This window comes from Aptenodytes patagonicus, chromosome 18 (genome assembly GCF_965638725.1).
Source record: "Aptenodytes patagonicus chromosome 18, bAptPat1.pri.cur, whole genome shotgun sequence".
Classification (NCBI taxonomy): Eukaryota; Metazoa; Chordata; class Aves; order Sphenisciformes; family Spheniscidae; genus Aptenodytes; species Aptenodytes patagonicus.
The window spans coordinates 11,840,001-11,860,028 of record NC_134966.1 but is presented as its reverse complement, the minus strand read 5'-3'; the positions used below and the strand labels follow the sequence as shown (position 1 = coordinate 11,860,028).

Sequence of the window (20,028 nt, the reverse complement as noted above, 5' to 3'; positions counted from 1 at the left end):
GTAGATGAGGCGCTTAGGGACATGGTTTAGTGGGCATGGTGGTGTTGGGTTGACGGTTGGACTCGATGATCTTAGAGGTCTTTTCCAACCTTAATGATTCTATGATTCTATGATCTGATTTTATCTTATACTTGCCTGTTGATCATTCACTCGGTTTAATTTGAAGAGGAGTTTATCAAACATATTAAAAAATTCAATAGGGTAAATAATTCTCTATTAAAGCTATAACCTATGTCCACAAATGCATTAAAATTCATACTTACAATTACCACAGACTAATATATTGATCTCATCTCATCCCATTTCATCTAGAGGTGATATTTGCACATGGAAAAATGCTATAGATATGTTTATTTTGCTTCATTGTGATTAATGTCCTTCTACACTAAAGATGTTATCTTTGTCCTGTATATTTGTTGCTTTTACTTAATGGCTTAAATGCCTTACTTGTGTTTGTGATAATCTATCATCTTCTTTTGTACACAGTAGTGTTAAAAATTGTTTTGATTATGGTTTGAGAAAATTTACTTGTAAATTATTCACTAAAAATACACACCACTTCAGTGTATCGTAGGTTCCGTCAGTACTATGTAATGAAATAGCTCTTAAAGATACTTTCTGCTGGAAAGAATTAGCATGTTAAAACAGAAGTATATAGCTTTGTGTGTACTTTGGCAGTATTCATAAACAAAAATAGATGTAGTGAGTAAATAGAATTATTTAACTTGTTCAATATTTTATTCTTTAATGAACTGTAGAGGTAAAAAGTAGCAGAATCTCACAATTTGCCACCTCTCTTGCATGGAGATTGCAAAAAGCATGCTTTGTTGCACTTACAAATACCAAATGTGGTATCCAGTAATACAGTAATTACAGCACTTTATATTTTGATGTATTTCTTGATTGCTTTGCTTTACCCTGGATACGGGATTAGGTCCTTCACTATATCATCTTGAAGCAATTCTGTATCTAGACTAAATCCTTAGAATACAGTGGGTATCAGATGGACAATTGAAATTGAGTATTGACATGTTTTTAAAATAGTCATACATCTCAATTTTATTTATCTCAAAGTTTTAAAAACCTAATGACCTCATTGCAGCTTGACTATAATTACCATGTTTAAACTTCTATGCATTTTTTAGTTTAAACAGCCTTTGTGGTTTTTTTTAAACCAAAAGAAAATTAATGAGAAGAGACAAAGAGACATCAAAGAGGTTTTCCCTCTGATTGCAGTGTTAGAAGTTTTGCCTGAAAATAGGTTACATTTCTTCTGTTTTCAGCTGAATCCTCATTAACTTTACATTTTAATGATGTCCAGAGCAAATTATACGATTATGGTAGATGCCTTAAAGGGAAGCTTAAAGGACACCTTTTTAATGTTTGTTTCTTTATTGGTGGCAGTATTTGCACCAGTATTATAAACAGTGTTAGAATACTAAAAGTAATCCCCAAACATATCAGAAATATCTTCCGTTTTTGCCATATATGTAGTATAAGTATCTTTATTTGATATTTAACACAAGTGGAGCATGTTAGGGGGATATCTTCATCTTTGTAGAAGAAAAATGTAAATCATGTCCTTTGAAAGAGTTTACAAATTACTTCTGCATCTTATAATCAGTTTAATTTATAATGATAAAATAAAATGGAAACAGATGATGTAACAAAGCCACTGAATTGTTTTATTTTTCTTGAACCTTCAATGGAGAAAATTATTAAAATGTTAATAAAGTGATAGTTTATATTTTTACAATGACATAAAATATTATTGGGGGAACTTGGTGGAATTTCAATTTATTCCATTTAGGGGAACACTGTTAGGAACAGTTCTGTGTTCTAATGTACCTCTGCTACTAAAAATTAAGATTGCATAATTAACTTTTTAGATGAAGAATCATGTTATATCAAATGCAGCAACAAGAACTTGTATTTGGAACACCTTAAACAAGGTTAACTGAAGTTGGGAATAGCTTGAATGGAAGTTGAACAATTGAGAATCCAGGTAGTTCAAGATAATCTTATAAAACAAAAGACATATCTTAAAAAATAAAATAATAAAAATTGCATCTGCGCCCCAAAAAAAGTATTCAATATTAACAATTTCTTCCCCCTCACACCTTTGCCCCATGGAAGGATATGTAATTTCTGACTGTAGCTCAATGAAAAGTTAGACTAAAAGGTCTTGTGAGAAGTGAGGTCTTCTGTTTACCTGTCCTGACACTTGATGCCTCTGTTTTATGAATAGAACCTTTGATTTTCTCATGCTGCACTGTAATCAATAAATTAAATTTTTGGGAGATGGGATTATGGCAAGGGCATGGGAAGAGGAAGTAGGAATGTCCCAAAGTTCAGCTACGAGGTAGGACTCAAAATCCAATTGACATAGCGAAATGTTATCATTTAAGATCTTAAAGGCTAGTACTTCATGACTACATTGCCATAATAGAAGTGAATTTCTAATTAATCTCTGATTATTCCTATAGATATGGCTCTGCTTGGCATATGATTTTACGTAGCTAATGTCCTGCATCTATATATTCAGTATTTCAGATTGGTATTTCTAAAAAATTTCTTTGCAATTGAAACAATCTTTAGTACTTGTTTCTAATAAATTCAACCTCCTCATATGTTCCAGACTCTTAATTCCTGAATGACTGGCTGTCCGCTGTAGTGTTATCCAAAGTTTGGTGTTGCTGTTCATCTGCAGGTCTGTGTTCTGTAGTTGAGTGGAACTGCAATTGCACGTGCTCATCTGCTCTAAGATGTTCTTGAGAGCTCAAATTTGTAATCGTGACTATCAAAATAATCCTTTTTGTCCTGAGAATTGCACCTTAAGGGTACTACAATTTTATGATCTGCTCTTCCACTGAAATTTGTATAGTGTTTTAGTGTCTTGGCATATGTTCTCATAGCGCTTATGTAAATGAAATTTTCCCTTTTATTTTGAACTCAAATAAGTAAATTTTTCTGAATAGTGCCTGGTTGACTTCTTCATTGTTGATTTAGACTTCTGTGTCTTGATGGAAGCATTTGATATGTCCATCATTAATAAATAATCAAATAATGCAGGAGTCATTAGGCAAGAAGAAAACTGAACTTAACCTTTCCATTTCAGTATGATTCTTATGTATTCTTTTTTCTATTAATAAATTTTCTGTAGAAGCTGTTCAGAAATCTAAATTGTCATGATTGTCTAGGAGTTACGGCAGACCCAAACTGCGTGTCCAGCTTGGTGTGCGTTAGGTGATCTCTTGCTAGAAAATGGGTTTAAGTCTTTCAAATGTTTGGTGCTCTGTAAGCTTGAAAACAGCTTTCAAAAGTGGTGATTTAAGTTCCTAGTTTAGCTTAAATCTTTTAGCTTTGATGCCTTCTAATGTAACTTTAGTTTGAAGATCGTATCACTAAAGAAGAAAAAGTTGAGTGCAATTTCCTACCTCTTTCTCACCTTTATTTTGTAATTATCAAACAATTTTTAATCTTTAGTTGAGATGCATAATAAAAATACTGATTAATAAGCTCTAGCTGAGAGAAAGATGTGTACATTATTATTTCCTTGGCATGCAGGATTTTGTATAGAATCATATTAGCACTAAAAACCTGAAATGTTCTTCCTGGTAACTTATTCTGCAAGTATTTGCAGTGTGGCTATTTCCAGCCAGTTATGTGTTAATGATAGTGCAAGGTTGAAACATTCCAATCATTCATATGCCTGTCCTCCCTTTCTCATATGTGTTTCTTTGCTTTGTGTTTTTGCCTTATTTCTTTTGCTTTGTTGTGGTCAATTCAGTCAGTATAATAGCAAAGGCATTGGCTTTTTTTTTTTTTTCCTTTAATAAAGAGTTATGTTAGAGATATACTATAACAGAGATAAGAGCTATTTATGTCCTAAGCTATTGATTTTTAATTAATGTTGCCTGGGCTCATACATGTTGGCAGAATTGCTAACAGCTTGTGGCATTTTTTAATTCACATCTTCTTTTTTGGTATTTTGACAGTGTCATTCATATCTCATGAAAAAGTACCTTGTCAGGTTAAATGTGTTAAAACACCGAGGGGAAAAAAAAAAAAAAAAAGAGAGAATGGAACATAGGGCTGCCTAGAAACCTTGATCCATTGCCAAAGTATTTAAACAATTTAGTGTTTTGGTTTTCTAGCTCCATGCTGCTTCTCAAATCCCTTGCTAATTAATCCAGTTAATTCTTTGTAGACTAACTGTATGCAGGGCTTTTTCTTGTACTTCTATCGTGGAGAACCCTGTTTTGTTTGAAGCAAACCTAAGCTCTGTTATAAAGGTTGTAGTAATAAAGTGAGTACTTGCAGATGTAAATACAGTGTTTTGAGCCTTTTTAAAAGGAGTTGTGTTTGTGTGTGTAACTTCTAATTTAATCTTTCATGTTTAAAAATTACACATATATGCTTGTATAAAAAGATGGAGAGAACTTTGTCATTAGTTTGATCATTTAAGAAAAGGCAGTAGAGCCTTTATGGAACAATTATGGCATGAAGTATTAGTGTTGTGATATTGCAATTAGTGATATATGTTTATTTTTCAACAAGTAAATTACTGTAAATGCTGTTCATTTCTGTACTCCAAAATGGATCATTGGATATAGGGCAAATAAGAGAGTTTAACGGGAAGGAGAGTTTTTAGAAATGACCTGTTGATACTTTGAATTCTCTTGATTAGAATACAAAGGTGATGTGAATTCAGAACTGGAAAAAGCAGCTAGGGAGCAGAGAGCTTAGAAGCCCAATTAGACGTGGTATGAGATAACAAGAAAATAGTATATACTCCTCAAGGTGTGCTTGCCTGTGATAAAAGCTGCTACAGCTCTTAAGCTTACTTCCAGTTTTTAAGATTTGTTGAAAACTGCTTCCCCTCATCATACTGCTTATCAGTGCTAAGCATATGATTGTGTGCAATAATGCAAGTGTAGCTGTAGCTATCAGTGATGTTTCTACCAAGCACTACGGGAAAAATGTCTCTTTGAATGTTCTATTCCATCAGCTTTCTCAGTTATTTTGAGAAGTTGCTTCTGAGGAGTTATTGTCTATAGGACACAGCTTTCCCTCCTATTCTGTGTAATACTAGATGTTCTTGCAAATCAGTGATGATGTGCAGATATTGGAGACTACATTTGTGCTGCCAGCTGGCTATAACAAGTTACACTCCTTGTTTCCTTAGTCATCCTCAATAGGTTTGCATGTCAGCACAATGGGAGTCGATGACCATCTGCACTTCAGCACCTTGTGGATCAACCTGTGGAGAAAAATTGTGCAAGGGGATTAAAGTTGCATTTTTAGATTACCTTTGGAGTTGGTAGTGAAGGAAAAAATTGTTTTCAGCAAATCTGCTGCTAAGGGTGGACAGATTGAAAAGAATTGGCAGAGCTCTTGAAAAAGTCTGAAAGTGTAGTTGGGAGTTTGTTGTGTGATAAAGCTGGGCAAGGAAAACAGAAAGGAAATTAATGAAATTGCTAGTTTTATATACACCTGATTTCCAGGGCTGGTGATTAAATGAATATAACATGATTATGAATGTTCTTGCTCAGAACTAGACTAGTCCACTATCTCAGGAGTATCTTGATAGCTGGATATGTACTATCATACATCTTGGAAGTATCAAATATCTTAAAATGTTCCCAGTGAATTTCTATTTTGCAGTTAAAAATCCTTTTGATACCCTTGCCTTTTCTACAATAACAAAAATGTTATAAAATTTTTTAGTGATATGATCGATTTCCTGTCTAGTTGCACTGAATATCAGCAAGCTGCTCTTCATATAAAACAAACAATTCTTCAGGCTGATAGTACTGCTTTAAATGTGCTAAACTTATTTCCTCAGAGGCCGCCTTTTTATTATAGCATCACACATGGCATAAAGTGAGCTTTGTTAATAGTAGCTGAAAGCATTGCAGATACGAAATAGGTCAATACTGCAAGTGTAAATATACCCATGATTCTCTTGCAGTGCTTGATTCTGTCCAGTTAATGAACTTTACTCCAAAAGAGAAAAGTCATTCTGAGTAGCTGAACACTCAAAGATTTTCTTTTTCTTTCATCTCACGGTCATTAGCTAGATGAGGTGTATTTTTCCACGTTAGGACCTCTTTTCTTCCACCCCCACTAAGTTTTGAATACTGTTCAAGAAGTTCAGCTTCTGTCATCAACACATCTGACTCCACAGAAACTTTTTGCAGGAAAGTACATTGAATGCTTTTCCTGTTTTTTAAAAACTTTCCTCATTTAATGCTTCAGTTTGTAGGCTTTCACAAGACCTCAGTGATGCTGCAGCCTTAGTTGAGGCTCACCGTGACCAATCTCTGATTTTTATTTTTTTTTTTTTTTTTTTTTAACTTGCTTCCAGCTTACTGGCCCTTATGACTCTTCATTACCATTTTGATAGAATGGACAGTACTAATATGACTGATAAGTGGAGATGAGCATGTTACACAGTTCATGCTGAAACAAAAAGGTGAAATTGAGTACTGAAGGGTACAAGGCTAAGTTCTGAAGTGTATCAACAAAATAATTACTGCTATCTCCTATATATGATCTCACACACCTTAAAACTTAGGAGTGAGTTGGTGACCACTGAAACTATCGGTCAGTTAGGACCATAGATTTCTGTAGTTGTAAATGCATTAAGAATGTGTAAATTGTCATAGAAACCACAACCGTAGTATTACTCTTTATAATAATGTCTCACCAGAAATGATAGCTAGATTTGGCTGTCCTTTATTGATAATGAAACATATATGAATGGGATTCATTGTATGATAGATAGGATATATTTTACTATACATTCCAAAAAGTATTTAAGTTAACATTCCACTAAAGAAAACAATAAAATTAAGAATGGGATTTTCAGTTTCCTGTGTCACAATTTCATCTTTGATAGAATGTTTTTTCTGTTTTCATGCCATTTGAATAACTAAAGCATCCTGAAATAAACAGAGATGCAATAATAGAAATCTTGCCGCCATCAAAACCCAGAATGATTCTGAAGAGCTTGTCTTCTATAAAATCTTGTATTGCTACGCAGGGAGATTCCCATAAGAGATGACATTTGTGCAGATCAGTAACACAGAGCAGTGTCACTGGGAGCTGGTGGTATTCTACTAAAGTAACATGGTAACTTTGAAACTGAAAACAGTTTGAGACTATCAATATTGAAAGTATGAAAGTAAGGTCAGAGTTTTAACCATTATAAAGTTACATAGCTTGAGGCTTAGAAATCAGTATTCACTGTTGCATGTTTAACAAAGAAGGTATTCTCTGTGTAGTTTAGGCAATTATACAATTGCTGAAGAGTAGGGTTAGTTTTTTTCTTTTTTTAGTATAACACTTCAAGAACTTACAGTTGGCTAGAACACTTTTGTTCCAAGGGCTTTTTGAGTCAGTTCAGATTAAACCTGAAATGTGACGGTGCATATAACAATGAATATGTTTCTGCAGTACTTTTATGTATTTGCCTAATAATATGTCTATCTGAATTTATTATTATTGGTGAGTTTTGGAAAGAGATGAAAAAAAAGTTAGATGACTGTAAAGTGTTCTGTAATACATGGAAAATATAGGTTATTAGCAAATTAAAATGTCCATAATGTCATTAAAACTAAAAACAAAAATGGTGAAAATAAAGCAGTTTGGAAAATGTTTATACAGCTCAAAGTATTTTCTAGTAATGAAAAGCCTGGCGGTATGTTGGAAAATACTATTTGTTTTCATTAGCAATTCCTTTAGGTTTTGTAATGTAGTTGATTGATTGCCATGGCCACATTGTGGTTTTACATGAGCTCCTTGTAATATAGTATTTCTAAAAAGCAATGTGACATTAAAATGTTATTCCTGGCTTTCTTCAAAACAACGAACAGAATTAAAAATTATCTGGTTGACACAGGAAAGTAGAAAATGTGACATTACGTAAAAATTCCTCTTAAAATTAATTGAATAAGGATTTTTTTTGAATGAAGGTGCTTATTAATATGCCAGTGTTAGGTATGAATTAAGTTGGCTATAAACTCTCATTTTATCAAATGTAAATCTTTTATTTTTGCTGTAAAAAGCTAGCTTAAAGAAATTGTTTTGAGCTACATATGCTTGAACCTTCAGCAGAAGCAGTAATCTTGGGAAAGCAGATAGGCATACATAAGCAATTTGAAATACATGTCTTGTAAATATTAAAGAGGGTGACTGTTTCTTGTAAAAATGTCAAAACTGTAGTTGCTTTGGTCTTATCTTGCATAACTTGAGACTTTGCATTCTGGAAATATAAGTTAAATTGGCAGATTTACACAATCACCTCTGGTGTCTGGTATTGTTAAACTCTAGATTGTGCACTAAGTCTGGGTTAATTTTTGCTGCATACTAGCTACATGTGATGAAGGTCTGTTTATTTTTCTTCCTTTACTGCTTCTGAGACTTAAGAAAAATCTTATCTTGTAAATCCAACCCTGTGTGGTATTGGCACTTCCACATTGTCACATTTAAATCATAGTGTGAAATATTAGTTAACTGTTTCTTTCATATTTTCAGGACAAGGAGGGCTTGCCAGCTGCTGTTGAGGTGAAGAGGCTGTCACCAGGCAACTCTGCTGTCTCGGAATATAAATACAAAGAGGCAGGAGAGAAACGAATTCAGTATTCATGGCCTGAGCACTTGAAACATATCTCTATTAAATTTATAGAGTGGTGAAAAGGTTACGAGAAAAAAATAAACTGATCAAACACAAATAAATTTAAAAAATTATTAAAACCAAAAAAAGCCTACTTAAGTAGGTGTTCCTATTCAACTTCTACATTTAAACTCTTTTGTATAATTATTACAGGCAGCCTGTAAAATGTTTCAAAATGCTTCGTATTTAATTTTGTAAGCCAGGCTTTGTGGATTTCTTGAACATTGAAGTACCTAATTGTATTTTTTGCAAGTTTTAGCTGCTGTATAATTTGCTGACTGAAATTACAAGGGGAAAAAAAAGAATTAAAAACATAATCCATTCAAAATTTGCTCCTTGCAGGCCTCCTGGAGTTTGGCTTAGATTTCCAGTAATATGAAATTTCTGGGTTGGTTGAAGAACAGATGGTTATGAAGAGAAATATCCCCTTAAGTGCATAGTAAAGCAAACTCAAAAGATTCATCAACCGTGCTTTAATGTGGACTTGAGGTATCACCAAAGTAATTAACCATTGCATATAAAAGATCTGAAGACCTCAAATGAAGATGGGAGAAACATGTAACAAACAAGACTTTAAATAAGTACTTTTTTTGTCTTCTGTTTTTGATCTCTGTTATTTTAGCTTTAACTCTATCCTATGCATCCACTTTTATAGTTCTAGCTTTAGTTATATCAGTATCATCAGTTTAAAAATTACTCTGGACTGAAAGTTTTCTCCTCCTCTTAGTAAAGAAATAATTATGTGTTTTCTGATCACTGAAGACATCTTACGCTTTCTAACATTTCCTTATTCTTACAGTTTAGAACATTAGTAGAAGAGAAATGAATCTGTACTGTTATACAACTGATTTTTTTTAAACTGATTTCTTGGTATGGATGAAACAAAAGGAGTTAAGGATTTAATATAGAGGTAATTCCCCAACCGTATTTCATATACTGAACACTGTGCTTGCAACACAACTGTTTCACAACTTTAATTAAAAGAATTGGTAAAGTTTTGATTAAACCTGGCACCATTCCATATAAGAATCCAAGAGAGTAAATAATAGCAGTTGAAGATGGAACATGTTATCTTATAAAACAGTCTAACTAGTCTGATGCATAACTTTTCCAATATCCTTTTACTTATGGTTTATCAGATCTTGACTCTGAAACATGCATTTTCTTCAATCCATTGCTTCTTGATCTGCTCCTATTACAACTTAATGATTACAACTTAATGCTGTGGAAGGGAAGAGCTGATCTTGTTCCTTGGGAGAGAGATGACTGACTTTATACTACAGAAGAGATTTGAAATAAAATATAAACTGAACCGACTCTTCAGGTTTTGTGGTTATGTTTGCGTTAACATTTAGATCAGAGCTAACTTCAGTGGTGGTTTTTTGTTTGGTTGTTTTTGTTGTTATTGTTGTTTTAAATTCTCCAGCATCTGTTTATTTCATGATACTTTAGCTCTTCAAATGGTATTGAAACAAAAGAACAGATTCTTTCAAAGTTGTAACTGTGCCAGAAGAAACTGGAAATAGCATTCTTAACTCTACTACTTTTCTGTAGTGGAATGTCCATGTGATGGTAAGTGCCTTTTAAGTGGCAAGCTGGACAGTTCAACAACTTGACATGACACCAAATAACTAGGACTTGCTAAGAGGAAACTAATGTAGCCTCTTCTTTCTGTAAAAGACAATGAATGTTTTTCCTGTCATCTTATCCAAGAAGCGAGTGTTGTTTCTATTTTGCACTTACTATAGTTTATTAACAAGACTGTAAAATGAATTTAACCAAGACCCCTTTAGATGGAAAGTTGGTTTGGATGCTAGAAGCAGTGAAAGTCTCATATTTAAGGCTTATTCTGAATGGGTCATAAAGCTGCTGATGGACTAATGCATGCACTGGAAAACTGATGTGAGGAGATCAGTTAGGAACCCAGGTACCTCAGGTGTACTGAAACATAAGGGCAACTTTGACAACTTTTGCCAATTCTTGTGTTGTTAGGACTATTACCTCTCCATATCGTGCAGAATCATTTGAATTTTAAAGATAATTCTCTTTATTCTGGAGAACTGTATATAGCCTTAAGTAAAAATCCACGAGGAAGTTGTAGGTTAACCTGCTTTATTTTGGAAGGATTGTTAATAAAAATATATAAGATATTGCTGAACACTGCCTAGGAAAGTTTTGCTCCTCACTTCTCCCGTAGCTCTGGATGTGTTAATAATATAAAATAATTACGGAAATCATAGTGATTTGCTTAATCTGTTCTGGTTTTCTCCCTTCCTGTTTCCTATTATGTATATTTTATGTTGTCTTTGCTCTCAGTCTTTCCTGCTTTTGGATCATTTTACTGAACTCTGAACAGAATTTCATCTGTGAGTTGCAAACCCTATATATTGTTTCTAGATTAAACTGTTGTGAAAAGCGTTTTCATGTTACCAGTGAGGTTTTTGGCACTTGCAGGGCAGACTTCCAAATGTTCTGTTAAGAGAGAGACGCAAACTTGCAAGTCTTGTTTTTTATGGTGTTAATGTCAATGGACTCATTTGAACAGCAGCTGATGTGTATAGTACTTGCTGATTCACTCAACTGGTGATTGTACATCATTCACAAAAACTTCAGTAACTGAGAACGATAGGTCAGTGTCCACTTATTTATGCCTAACTTGTCACAAAGATGCGGACTATATCCTAGAAATGGAATATTTGTTTGAAATGCGATCTGCTAGGTGGATAGTTTCATTGCATACTATTCTCACGTGGGTTGTATTTTTGAATATTGAACCAGCTGTGTATGCTTGCTATGCATATGGGTAACTTCAATTGCATGCATTGTGGTGCTGGCAGGCTTTTTGTGTATGTGTGGTTTTTTTTTTTTTAAACATAGTTTGTAAGACATTCTTATAGAATTTTCTTTTACATCTTGGTTGTTTTCTGACTTGTACAATTTTAGGGTAAGGAGTACTTTAAGAAGAAAAGATTGAAGTCTTAAAGCTTCACATCCAGAAAAACGTAATTTTTATTCCATACGTACTTTTCTGCCAGAACTTGTTCTGAGGTTTCTTGTCTGTCGTCTTGTGTGTGTGTAGAGTTTTTTCCTCTCCCACATTTTCTCCACCGCCCCCCACCCGCCTGCCTTTTTCCCTCCTCCCCCTCTTCCCCCACTCTGAGATGTTATCTGCATGCTAAGTCTGCAGCAGTTTAGGGGCGAGCAGAAGTGTTCGGCTGTACTGAATACAGGACATCAAGGAGTTTGCAGAGGTTTGGAAAGAAGTTTACGTTACTTTTTAGTTGTGCTGCATAAGTGCTATAATGCGTAGTGGGTGTTGAAATTAAAGTTGCTCTGAATGGAATTCCATTTCATTTTAGAGGGATTGCAGCTGTAAAGACCTTAAAGAAGTGAATGAGTTAAATCATTTAGTTAGGGAGGAAAAATGAAGTAATTTTCACTGTATTTTTCAATTTGGGATTAGTGTATCTGAATGATATGTAGCCAGTATGGATTAAATTGGCTGACTTTTATCAGAAGAAACAGGTTTATATGTATTCGTTTTGTGTGGTTAACTGTGGGAAGTATTTTCTGATAATTTCTTGAAGAACTTCCCTGGTTTTATAATTTCCATACACTTGAAATACAGACCGGTTTGAGTTGCACTATTTTTAGAAGTAATTAAGCACGCCTCTTTTAAAAGCAAAACTCTTCATGATGTAAGAGAAGTTGAGAGTAAAAGAGCAGCATAGTTACACTAATATGCCATTGTAGCATGTTCCCATCCTGTCATCTGGAAAATTAAATCAGGTTACAGCATGGATTAACATCTAGACTTGTGAGGAGGGGAAGGTAGTGTCTTAAATGCCATGAAATTGAACAATGGGATTATACAGTTCACAGCTAATTTCAATATTATTTTGTATTTGGCTTTTTGTTGAACAAGATTCTGTAGGAAGAGGCAGTAATAGGTTTTAGAACTTGGAAACATTCACATATTTACTAAAATACTAACAATAGTAGCTTGAATATGGTTGAGTAATGAATACAATGCTATACATAATGTGCATAGATGTGAGATAGACTCTCTACTACTAGAGGGAAAAACTAAATGTGTTAGCAATGAAAACTGTATTCACCTAGTGTGGAATCAATGGTTTGTGCTGTCCATTTGTTGATACTCTATAAATGCATGGCAAGGAATCAAAATGCTTCTGTGACAGTGCAGAAAAGTTTTACTCTTCTATCACTGAGAAATAGCATTGTCTTTTCTTACCCCTTTTCAAAATAAAAAATATGTTCAGTTACAAAAATTTCACATATTGTTCATATGAGAATTGATTCAGTAGTTTCCCTCAAAAGCACCTCTTAAAATAGTTGCAAAGGAAACTGCTTCAAAAATAACCATGTGATCTATTTCGTATGTGTTTTTCCTAACTGGTCCTCCCTAGAACAGGGTGTCTGTTGTGAGTAATAAGGGCTAGTGGATCTCCAGGTCTTTGGCCAACCTAGATTTTACGGGCAGCAGCTGCTTTGTATGGAGCTATATCCTCTGGGAAGAGGGCTTACAATGATGTGCATTAGGTTGGTAAGTGAACCCACTCTGACTTCAGTGAAGTCACTCATGAATCTTAGGAAATTCATATGACATGTCATTGGTTTAAAAGCTTTTTAAACCTGAGCGTAAACATTAGGAATAAAATTAAGTTGACTTTTTTCTTAGTACCAACAGTTTTAATTTAAATTTGTGACATATATGTATTTCATTGCACTTGTGCCCATACAAGAATGGGGGATTGCAGATAAGATGGTGTATTTTAGCTTTCTTTTGGAATGGTATTGTTTGTGTACTTTCAGCTTTACACTTGTAACTTACAATTTCCAGTCCTATATTTCAGCATGCTATTAATACTAATATATGGTTATTTTGCAGAGAAGTTTGTCAGCACTTGCTTTAGGCAGAAACTGTGTGGATCTTAATCTTTTGTGAGCTGAAACTACAAAATCAGATATAATGAAAGATAAACAGGAGATATTAAGTTACCATCAACATACAAGTTCAACTTGTAGCACAACTTGAGTTCATGTTTTGGGGTTTGGGAAAAGTTTAGTTTGAGAAGTACCTCCATAATTCATATGACCTTTTTTCTTTCAGTTGTTAACTTTCATTTTGTCTATTCATTGTTTTGCAATGTCTCCTTTTGCTGACCTCAGCTGAGCTTTTAATGCTTTATAACTTCATAGATGACTGGTGCACTGGAAATCTTCAAGCTCTGTACTTTGCTGTAGCTATGTAAGAGGTTGGTTAGGATTTCAGTCTGTCTCTTCCCTTGTTCTGATGTCAGCAAATGGATTCCACTCTCCTGAACTTGAAAAAAGTATTTTATGTGTGTTTACTTTGCCTATGGAGTATTAAAGTAGAAAAATATTTGAGCTTCACTTCATTAGAAAGCCTGTTAAGTACCTAGAATACGAGCATTCACTGTGTTTTGAGTTGCAAAGGGTTTTCTTACTGTCTGGAGATACAATGGAGCTACATCTAATTCTGTTTGCATGCAGTGTGCGAAACAAATTACCGTTAGTAAAAGTCTTTGAAGTTTTCAAGTTACTTCAGTTTTATAGGCAGAGTTGACAGTCAGCTATGTTCATGTCTTTACCAAGTATTTTACATGAATGCTGAAGCATATTTTACTGATACTAGTGGTACTGATTAAAGCTGAATTCTGAATGCTTGTTTGAGCTACCCTCCCATATTCCTCCGTTTGTATGACCGTTTTCCCCTGTTCAGAATAATTTGGATATTGTGTCCATTGTGATTATTAGGCGCCTTGTGCTTATCCTTTCAATGGAGAGCCTGGCCATACTGAGTAACAGTAATGTTTGTAGATGTTTATATTTCATGAAGTCAGGTGTCTTGATGGCCACTATCTAAATGTATGTACTTATGTAAATCCTCTTGCTTTAGTGAGGGTGCTCCAGCTTCATGGAACTTCATGTAATGACCACATGGAATTGAAATATAATTTTATTGTGTATATATGTGTAGGTAAGCGTAATTGAAAACACCTTACAAATGAACATTAGATTAACAATGAAGAATGGATAAAGTGATGAAAGTTAGAGTAAGATGTGATGTAGTTTCTTTTTCCATTGTGTAGTGTTTTCCAAATAAAGATACTGAAAGTTTAGTAAATATTCCCAGACCATTTAAAAGCTGAAGTGATGGAGCTGACGCAATGTTAAATATAAAGTACTTGTAAAAACATGAGGACATGCAAGCGTGTGGCTGCCAGGCATAATTTAAAGGTGGTTTTCTTAACTGTAGGGTTCCAAGTTACATGGATTAGCCATTCTGATGCTGTTATGAGATGTGTCATCAAAAGCAGACTGTATACAAACTATATATCCTACTGTCTTAACAGGCATGTGAGACCCAGTGCAATTCCACAAGGTGCCTTGCTCATCCAGCTAAGTACATATTGAAATTGGTGGATGAGAAATTAAGTTAATTTCATGCATTTCATGCATTGTGGATTAAATTAAATTTCTTCTAATGTATACAGTTGAGTGACATAGGAAATTTTTATTTATATTAAAGACAACTTATGAATGTATTGTGGCACCGAGAGATCCATTTTTTGGATGAAAATATAATTGTAGACTGTGTGCTTTGAGAACACGTTCATCTTGAACCTGTAGAAACTGACTCAGATAGGGACTCTAATCACAGTCACATCTTTTTCTAAATTGCGGTGTGGTAATGTTTAATCTGGTGAGTGAAATATTGCTATCCACATAAGGATTCAATTCACCAAAGCCCAGATTCAGGCGTTCTCAGCTGCTTAGTCTTGAAAACAACCATAACTACTTCAGTTGCTTGAAGTCTGCATAGCAAGCATCCAACAAATTTCCTTCTGGCTTCTTACTGAGCCTTGCAGTGTGTATATTTTACTGTTGAATTTTAAAGAGGTAGAAATAATTTGTCCTTTAGGATACAGATCCATAGACAAGTAAAAGTGGAATGGTACTAGTTAAGAGATATAGAAAACTATATATATAGTATATTACTATGTAATAGCAAAGTAAAAATTATATTACAGTCAATAAGCTACTATATGGAAAAGTTTGGAAACTCCCCATTTTATGTTACTGAATTGCTTAAAAGGCCTATTTCAATAAGATCTATTACCTGTGGTTTTGTGGGGGTTTGGGTCATATTTTTTTTTTTTTTTCTTTTTTCTTTTCTTTCAGTTTTCTCCTGTTACCAAGCTCACTGAAGACACAAAATAAGAAATAGGTATTCTAAATATTTACTCACAGTTTATGAATAACTGGGCTTGATGACCTATAGGAAGGGTTCTTAAAATGTGGCATACCTGCCTCCTGTGGTATGCAAACCACAGCAGCAAAGATAATCCATTCTCGCTGCCTTTCTCAAGAGAAGATGGAGGTCAGCCTTCTGCCTTTACATGTAGCCTGATCCAGCAGTGTTGGAGATGGCTGTCAGTATCACCGCTCCTGTGCGAGGAGAGGAAGCCATAGGGATGGACAGCAAAGATTGAAATGTTGCTCTTCTTGCAGCAAGGATATATCACAATTCTTTCCATGGCAAAAGAATGTCCACGTGACAAAATTTTTGTTTCGGAAGCAACAGTCTTAAGCTAATTATAAAGGTAATCTGATTTTTGGTGCATTGTAAAGATCTTAATAACCCATGGTCTAATTTTTAACTAGTGCATGTTACCCCTAAAGAACAAATATTCAGAAATGCATAATTTCTGAAATAATTAAGGAAAACAATTTTGTAGTAGATCAGTTAAAAATTTCAATAACTTTGAGACTTGAAATATCCTCTGTTACTGGCTATTGATATTAAAGAAATGTTGGAGATATACATTCTGATGTAGTGATGGTGGGGGGAAGTTATTGTTTGTTACTTTGTATTGGTAATCACCATAACTGCATTTTAATTATGTAGCGCACTCTACATCACAGACAATGGCTGTGAATGAGTCAACATTGAAAATTTTGCCAAATCCTGTTCAGTGTATAGTCTACTCAACTGAGGTACAAAATATAGTGGTCCTTGTAAGAGATGAGGACAATGGAAATCTTTTGGTTTGTTGTAAGCTGATTTATTGTAAGGGTGGTGAGACACTGGCACAGGTTGCCCAGAGAAGTTGTGGATGCCCCCTCCCTGGAAGTGTCCAAGGCCAGGTTGGATGGGGCTTTCAGCAACCTGGTCTAGTGGAAGGTGTCCCTGCCCATGGCAGGGGGGCTGGAACTAGATGATCTTTAAGGTCCCTTCCAACCCAAACCATTCAACGAGTCTATGATTTTGACTTTCCTGTGTTAGGGACATGTATGGAACAGGGAGGATTTTTTTTCTGTTTATTTTACGCTGTGTTTTCTATGGCCGCTGCTCCGCCTTATTTGTTGATGGCATATAAATTTTTGAGAGGCAGGAAAAAAAATCCCAATTTTCTGTAAGAATGAACATATTTAAGTAAAAACTCTGAATGGAAATTGATGTATATAGACAAAGCTAAATTTAAAACCAAAAAAGCCTAACAAAAAATCCTTGGCTGTGATTTTTAAGTTATTATTTAAGTTGTGTTTTGTTTCATTTTAATGAGAAAGGTTTGTAAGGTGGCCTCTGAGACAACAAAAGCACCAGCACGTATTTATTTGCCCATGATAACTTTCAGCTATCAGTGCTTATGAGTGAATCTTAGTATCTTGCAAAGTGTTGCACAATGCACCTCTGTCTTCTGTATGGTGATCTTGCTAGGAGCTTTCAGAGTTTACATAGATGCTGACAAATAGGTTCCTATAGGCCTTCCTCCATGCCAATGAGCTCCTGAAACACAGAAAGGCTTTCAAGATGTGAAGAAAACGGGAGAAATACATGCTTACACACACACACACAATTACTTTGCATGACTAATCTGTTTTGTTGTCTTTTTAAAGAATGGAGAATGTGGATTGTGATCTATGGAGGAATGTGTTTAGAGCAAATGCACTATGGATTTATGTCCCAATTTAATTCCTGGTTTCCTTAAAAAATGGTAAATGATAAAATGCTGTGTATGTCAGTATGTATATATATATTTATATTAAGTTTGAGAGCAATGGGTTAATAGAAGTGGTAGTGGGAGGAATGTCAGTATCATGTTCCAGGCGCTGTTACAGATTTCTTAAGCAATATTAGGTACTTGGATTTACAAATTTATTTCTTTCATTGATTTGTCTTTTCTGTGACATCCGGAAAGTTTAGCCTCAAATAATTATTAAGAATATGCATCATAATAGATGTTGCATAGTTTCATCTTACCACTGATACTGTGCTTGCTTTGGAGATATATGAAACTGTATTGTCCTGTTAATTGTTACTTGTGTATAAAGGACTGTTCATGTGTGTTCAACTGTTCACATTTCTTTGCATGTTTGGACACTTAGTTTAGTACGCTTACCTGCATATAGATTTAAGAATTTTCAAACTAAGGCTTTAAAATGTGATCCCTTGCTTTCTATTTCTACTTTGTTGTGTTAATGTAGAATGGTTTGTTCATATGCATATGTAAAATTTGATATACTGTGTATGTAATTGTATGTGTGTAATGTGAAATGTTAAAACTAAGCATCTAGTTGTCTGGAAAAAGTTAAGCTAGAAAGTTTATTAAAGCACAATCTTGCTGTATTTCTAATGTAAAAAGAATACACCTTAATGAAAAGTTTGCATCTGCTAGCAATTGAATCGCCAATCAACTGATGTATTAGTAAAGTAAACTTTGCCAATGAGAAATCTAGGGTGGGACTGTTCTGAAATAGCAGTGTGTGGTGCATGTGTCATAAAAGTGACTCTTCCCCTCAAGCCTCAGCTACAATGCAGTGTAGCAGTAATTGAGCAGTAGAGGTTGTGTATCAATGTCACTCCCCACATAATGATCAAAATTTGTGGAGACGGTATATAGAGAGTCAAGAATCTGGTAACAGTGTATCCAGTGAGCCAAGCGTCATACAACCAAACCCATCTGATTGCACGAAGGGTAGAAACTGTGTAGGATACCAGTTGCTTTTTTTTCTCTGCCTTACACTTTATTCTGAACTCTCATGTGATTGTTGTATGGTTTGGTTTTTGATTTTTGTAACTAAAAAAATTCTTTGTAGAATGGAATCTGGTCTTCTCAGCCATATTCCTTTGAAAAATGGATGGCTTTGAAGAGTTCTGGTTTAAATAGGTTGTCATATAAACAATTTTAATAATGATATTTTGTTGTTTTATTAACATCTCTAATTAAGTTCAGGGAATACTACCATATTATTTATTCTGACAAGCCAAAGGAATAAGGACTTTGCGTCAGTCTTGAATGCTTGCTAGTCTGAAGCATTAGAGGTTCCAGGGCTACATTAATTACCTCTTTCAAATTCGGGATAGATATTTTTTTGTTTTCTAGGGAGCATACCTTAACATTAATATAAAGTAATTTTGAGAGATTTGTAATCTGGTATCACTGAAAACATCTGCGGAGGTTAATCGACGCAGTTTCTGTGGCTGGCAAAACTAGTTATCTGATTACAAACAAAATCTAAGTGCATTTGGTAACCATTTTCTGGTGACAAGCCTGGTTGGCAAATTGCAGCCAGAAAGATACTGCACAAGGTAACAGCCTAAAGTTCAGTGTAGCACCAGGACATCTCCTATAAAATAATTTATATAAAAACATTCATTTACATATGGGGGGTGTGTATATACACATGTGTATGTACACACAGATATTTATGGTTTCATATGTTTTCTGTGTGTATGTTTTATATACAATTTTTGTCTTTCTGGAGGAGGGTAAAGGGAGAGCCTTGAAAAGTCCTTCCCTGCTCTTATCAACATAGCAGTCTCAGCTGCCCTTGTTGGATCCCCTGCCAGGGTTGCTATCATCTTCTGATCAAATATTAATGTGTGATTCTCTGCTTGCTCACTAATCCAAAGCCAATTAATATTATCTGTCAATTATTTACAGATCCTGAGGTGCGGAGGCAATTCCCAGAGGACTACAGTGACCAGGTTTGGAATGCGTAATTAATTTTTTACATGACAAAATTTATTTCAGGGTTGTTCAACATATTATTGCTGCTCTTTTTACTGAAAGAGATAAATGCATTCTTAGAAAGAAAAAGAAGCTGTAATTAGGAGCAGAAGGATAAAAACATTTTCACATTTAAAGCAGAAAACGGAAGAATTTTGGATCTCATAAGATTGTTTTACAGTCTAGTTTTTACAAGCAAACATGAGAGCGGGAAGGAAAATTGATTAATAAATTTCACTTTTTGCCTTTAGGTGCCACAGCCTGCAGTTCATTTGGCAGTCCTCA

General features: G+C 34.6%; 1 protein-coding gene across 5 annotated transcripts in view; it reads left to right on the top strand.

Annotated features, from left to right (window-relative positions):
* DENND1A (DENN domain containing 1A) overlaps positions 1–20,028 on the top strand; it is a 219,984-nt gene that overhangs the window by 19,467 nt on the left and 180,489 nt on the right. For all 5 annotated transcript variants that reach the window (XM_076355228.1, XM_076355226.1, XM_076355227.1 and 2 more), the window contains exon 3: positions 19,678–19,721. In XM_076355228.1, the coding sequence (XP_076211343.1) occupies positions 19,678–19,721 (44 nt within the window). The remainder of the gene's footprint in view (positions 1–19,677; positions 19,722–20,028) is intronic.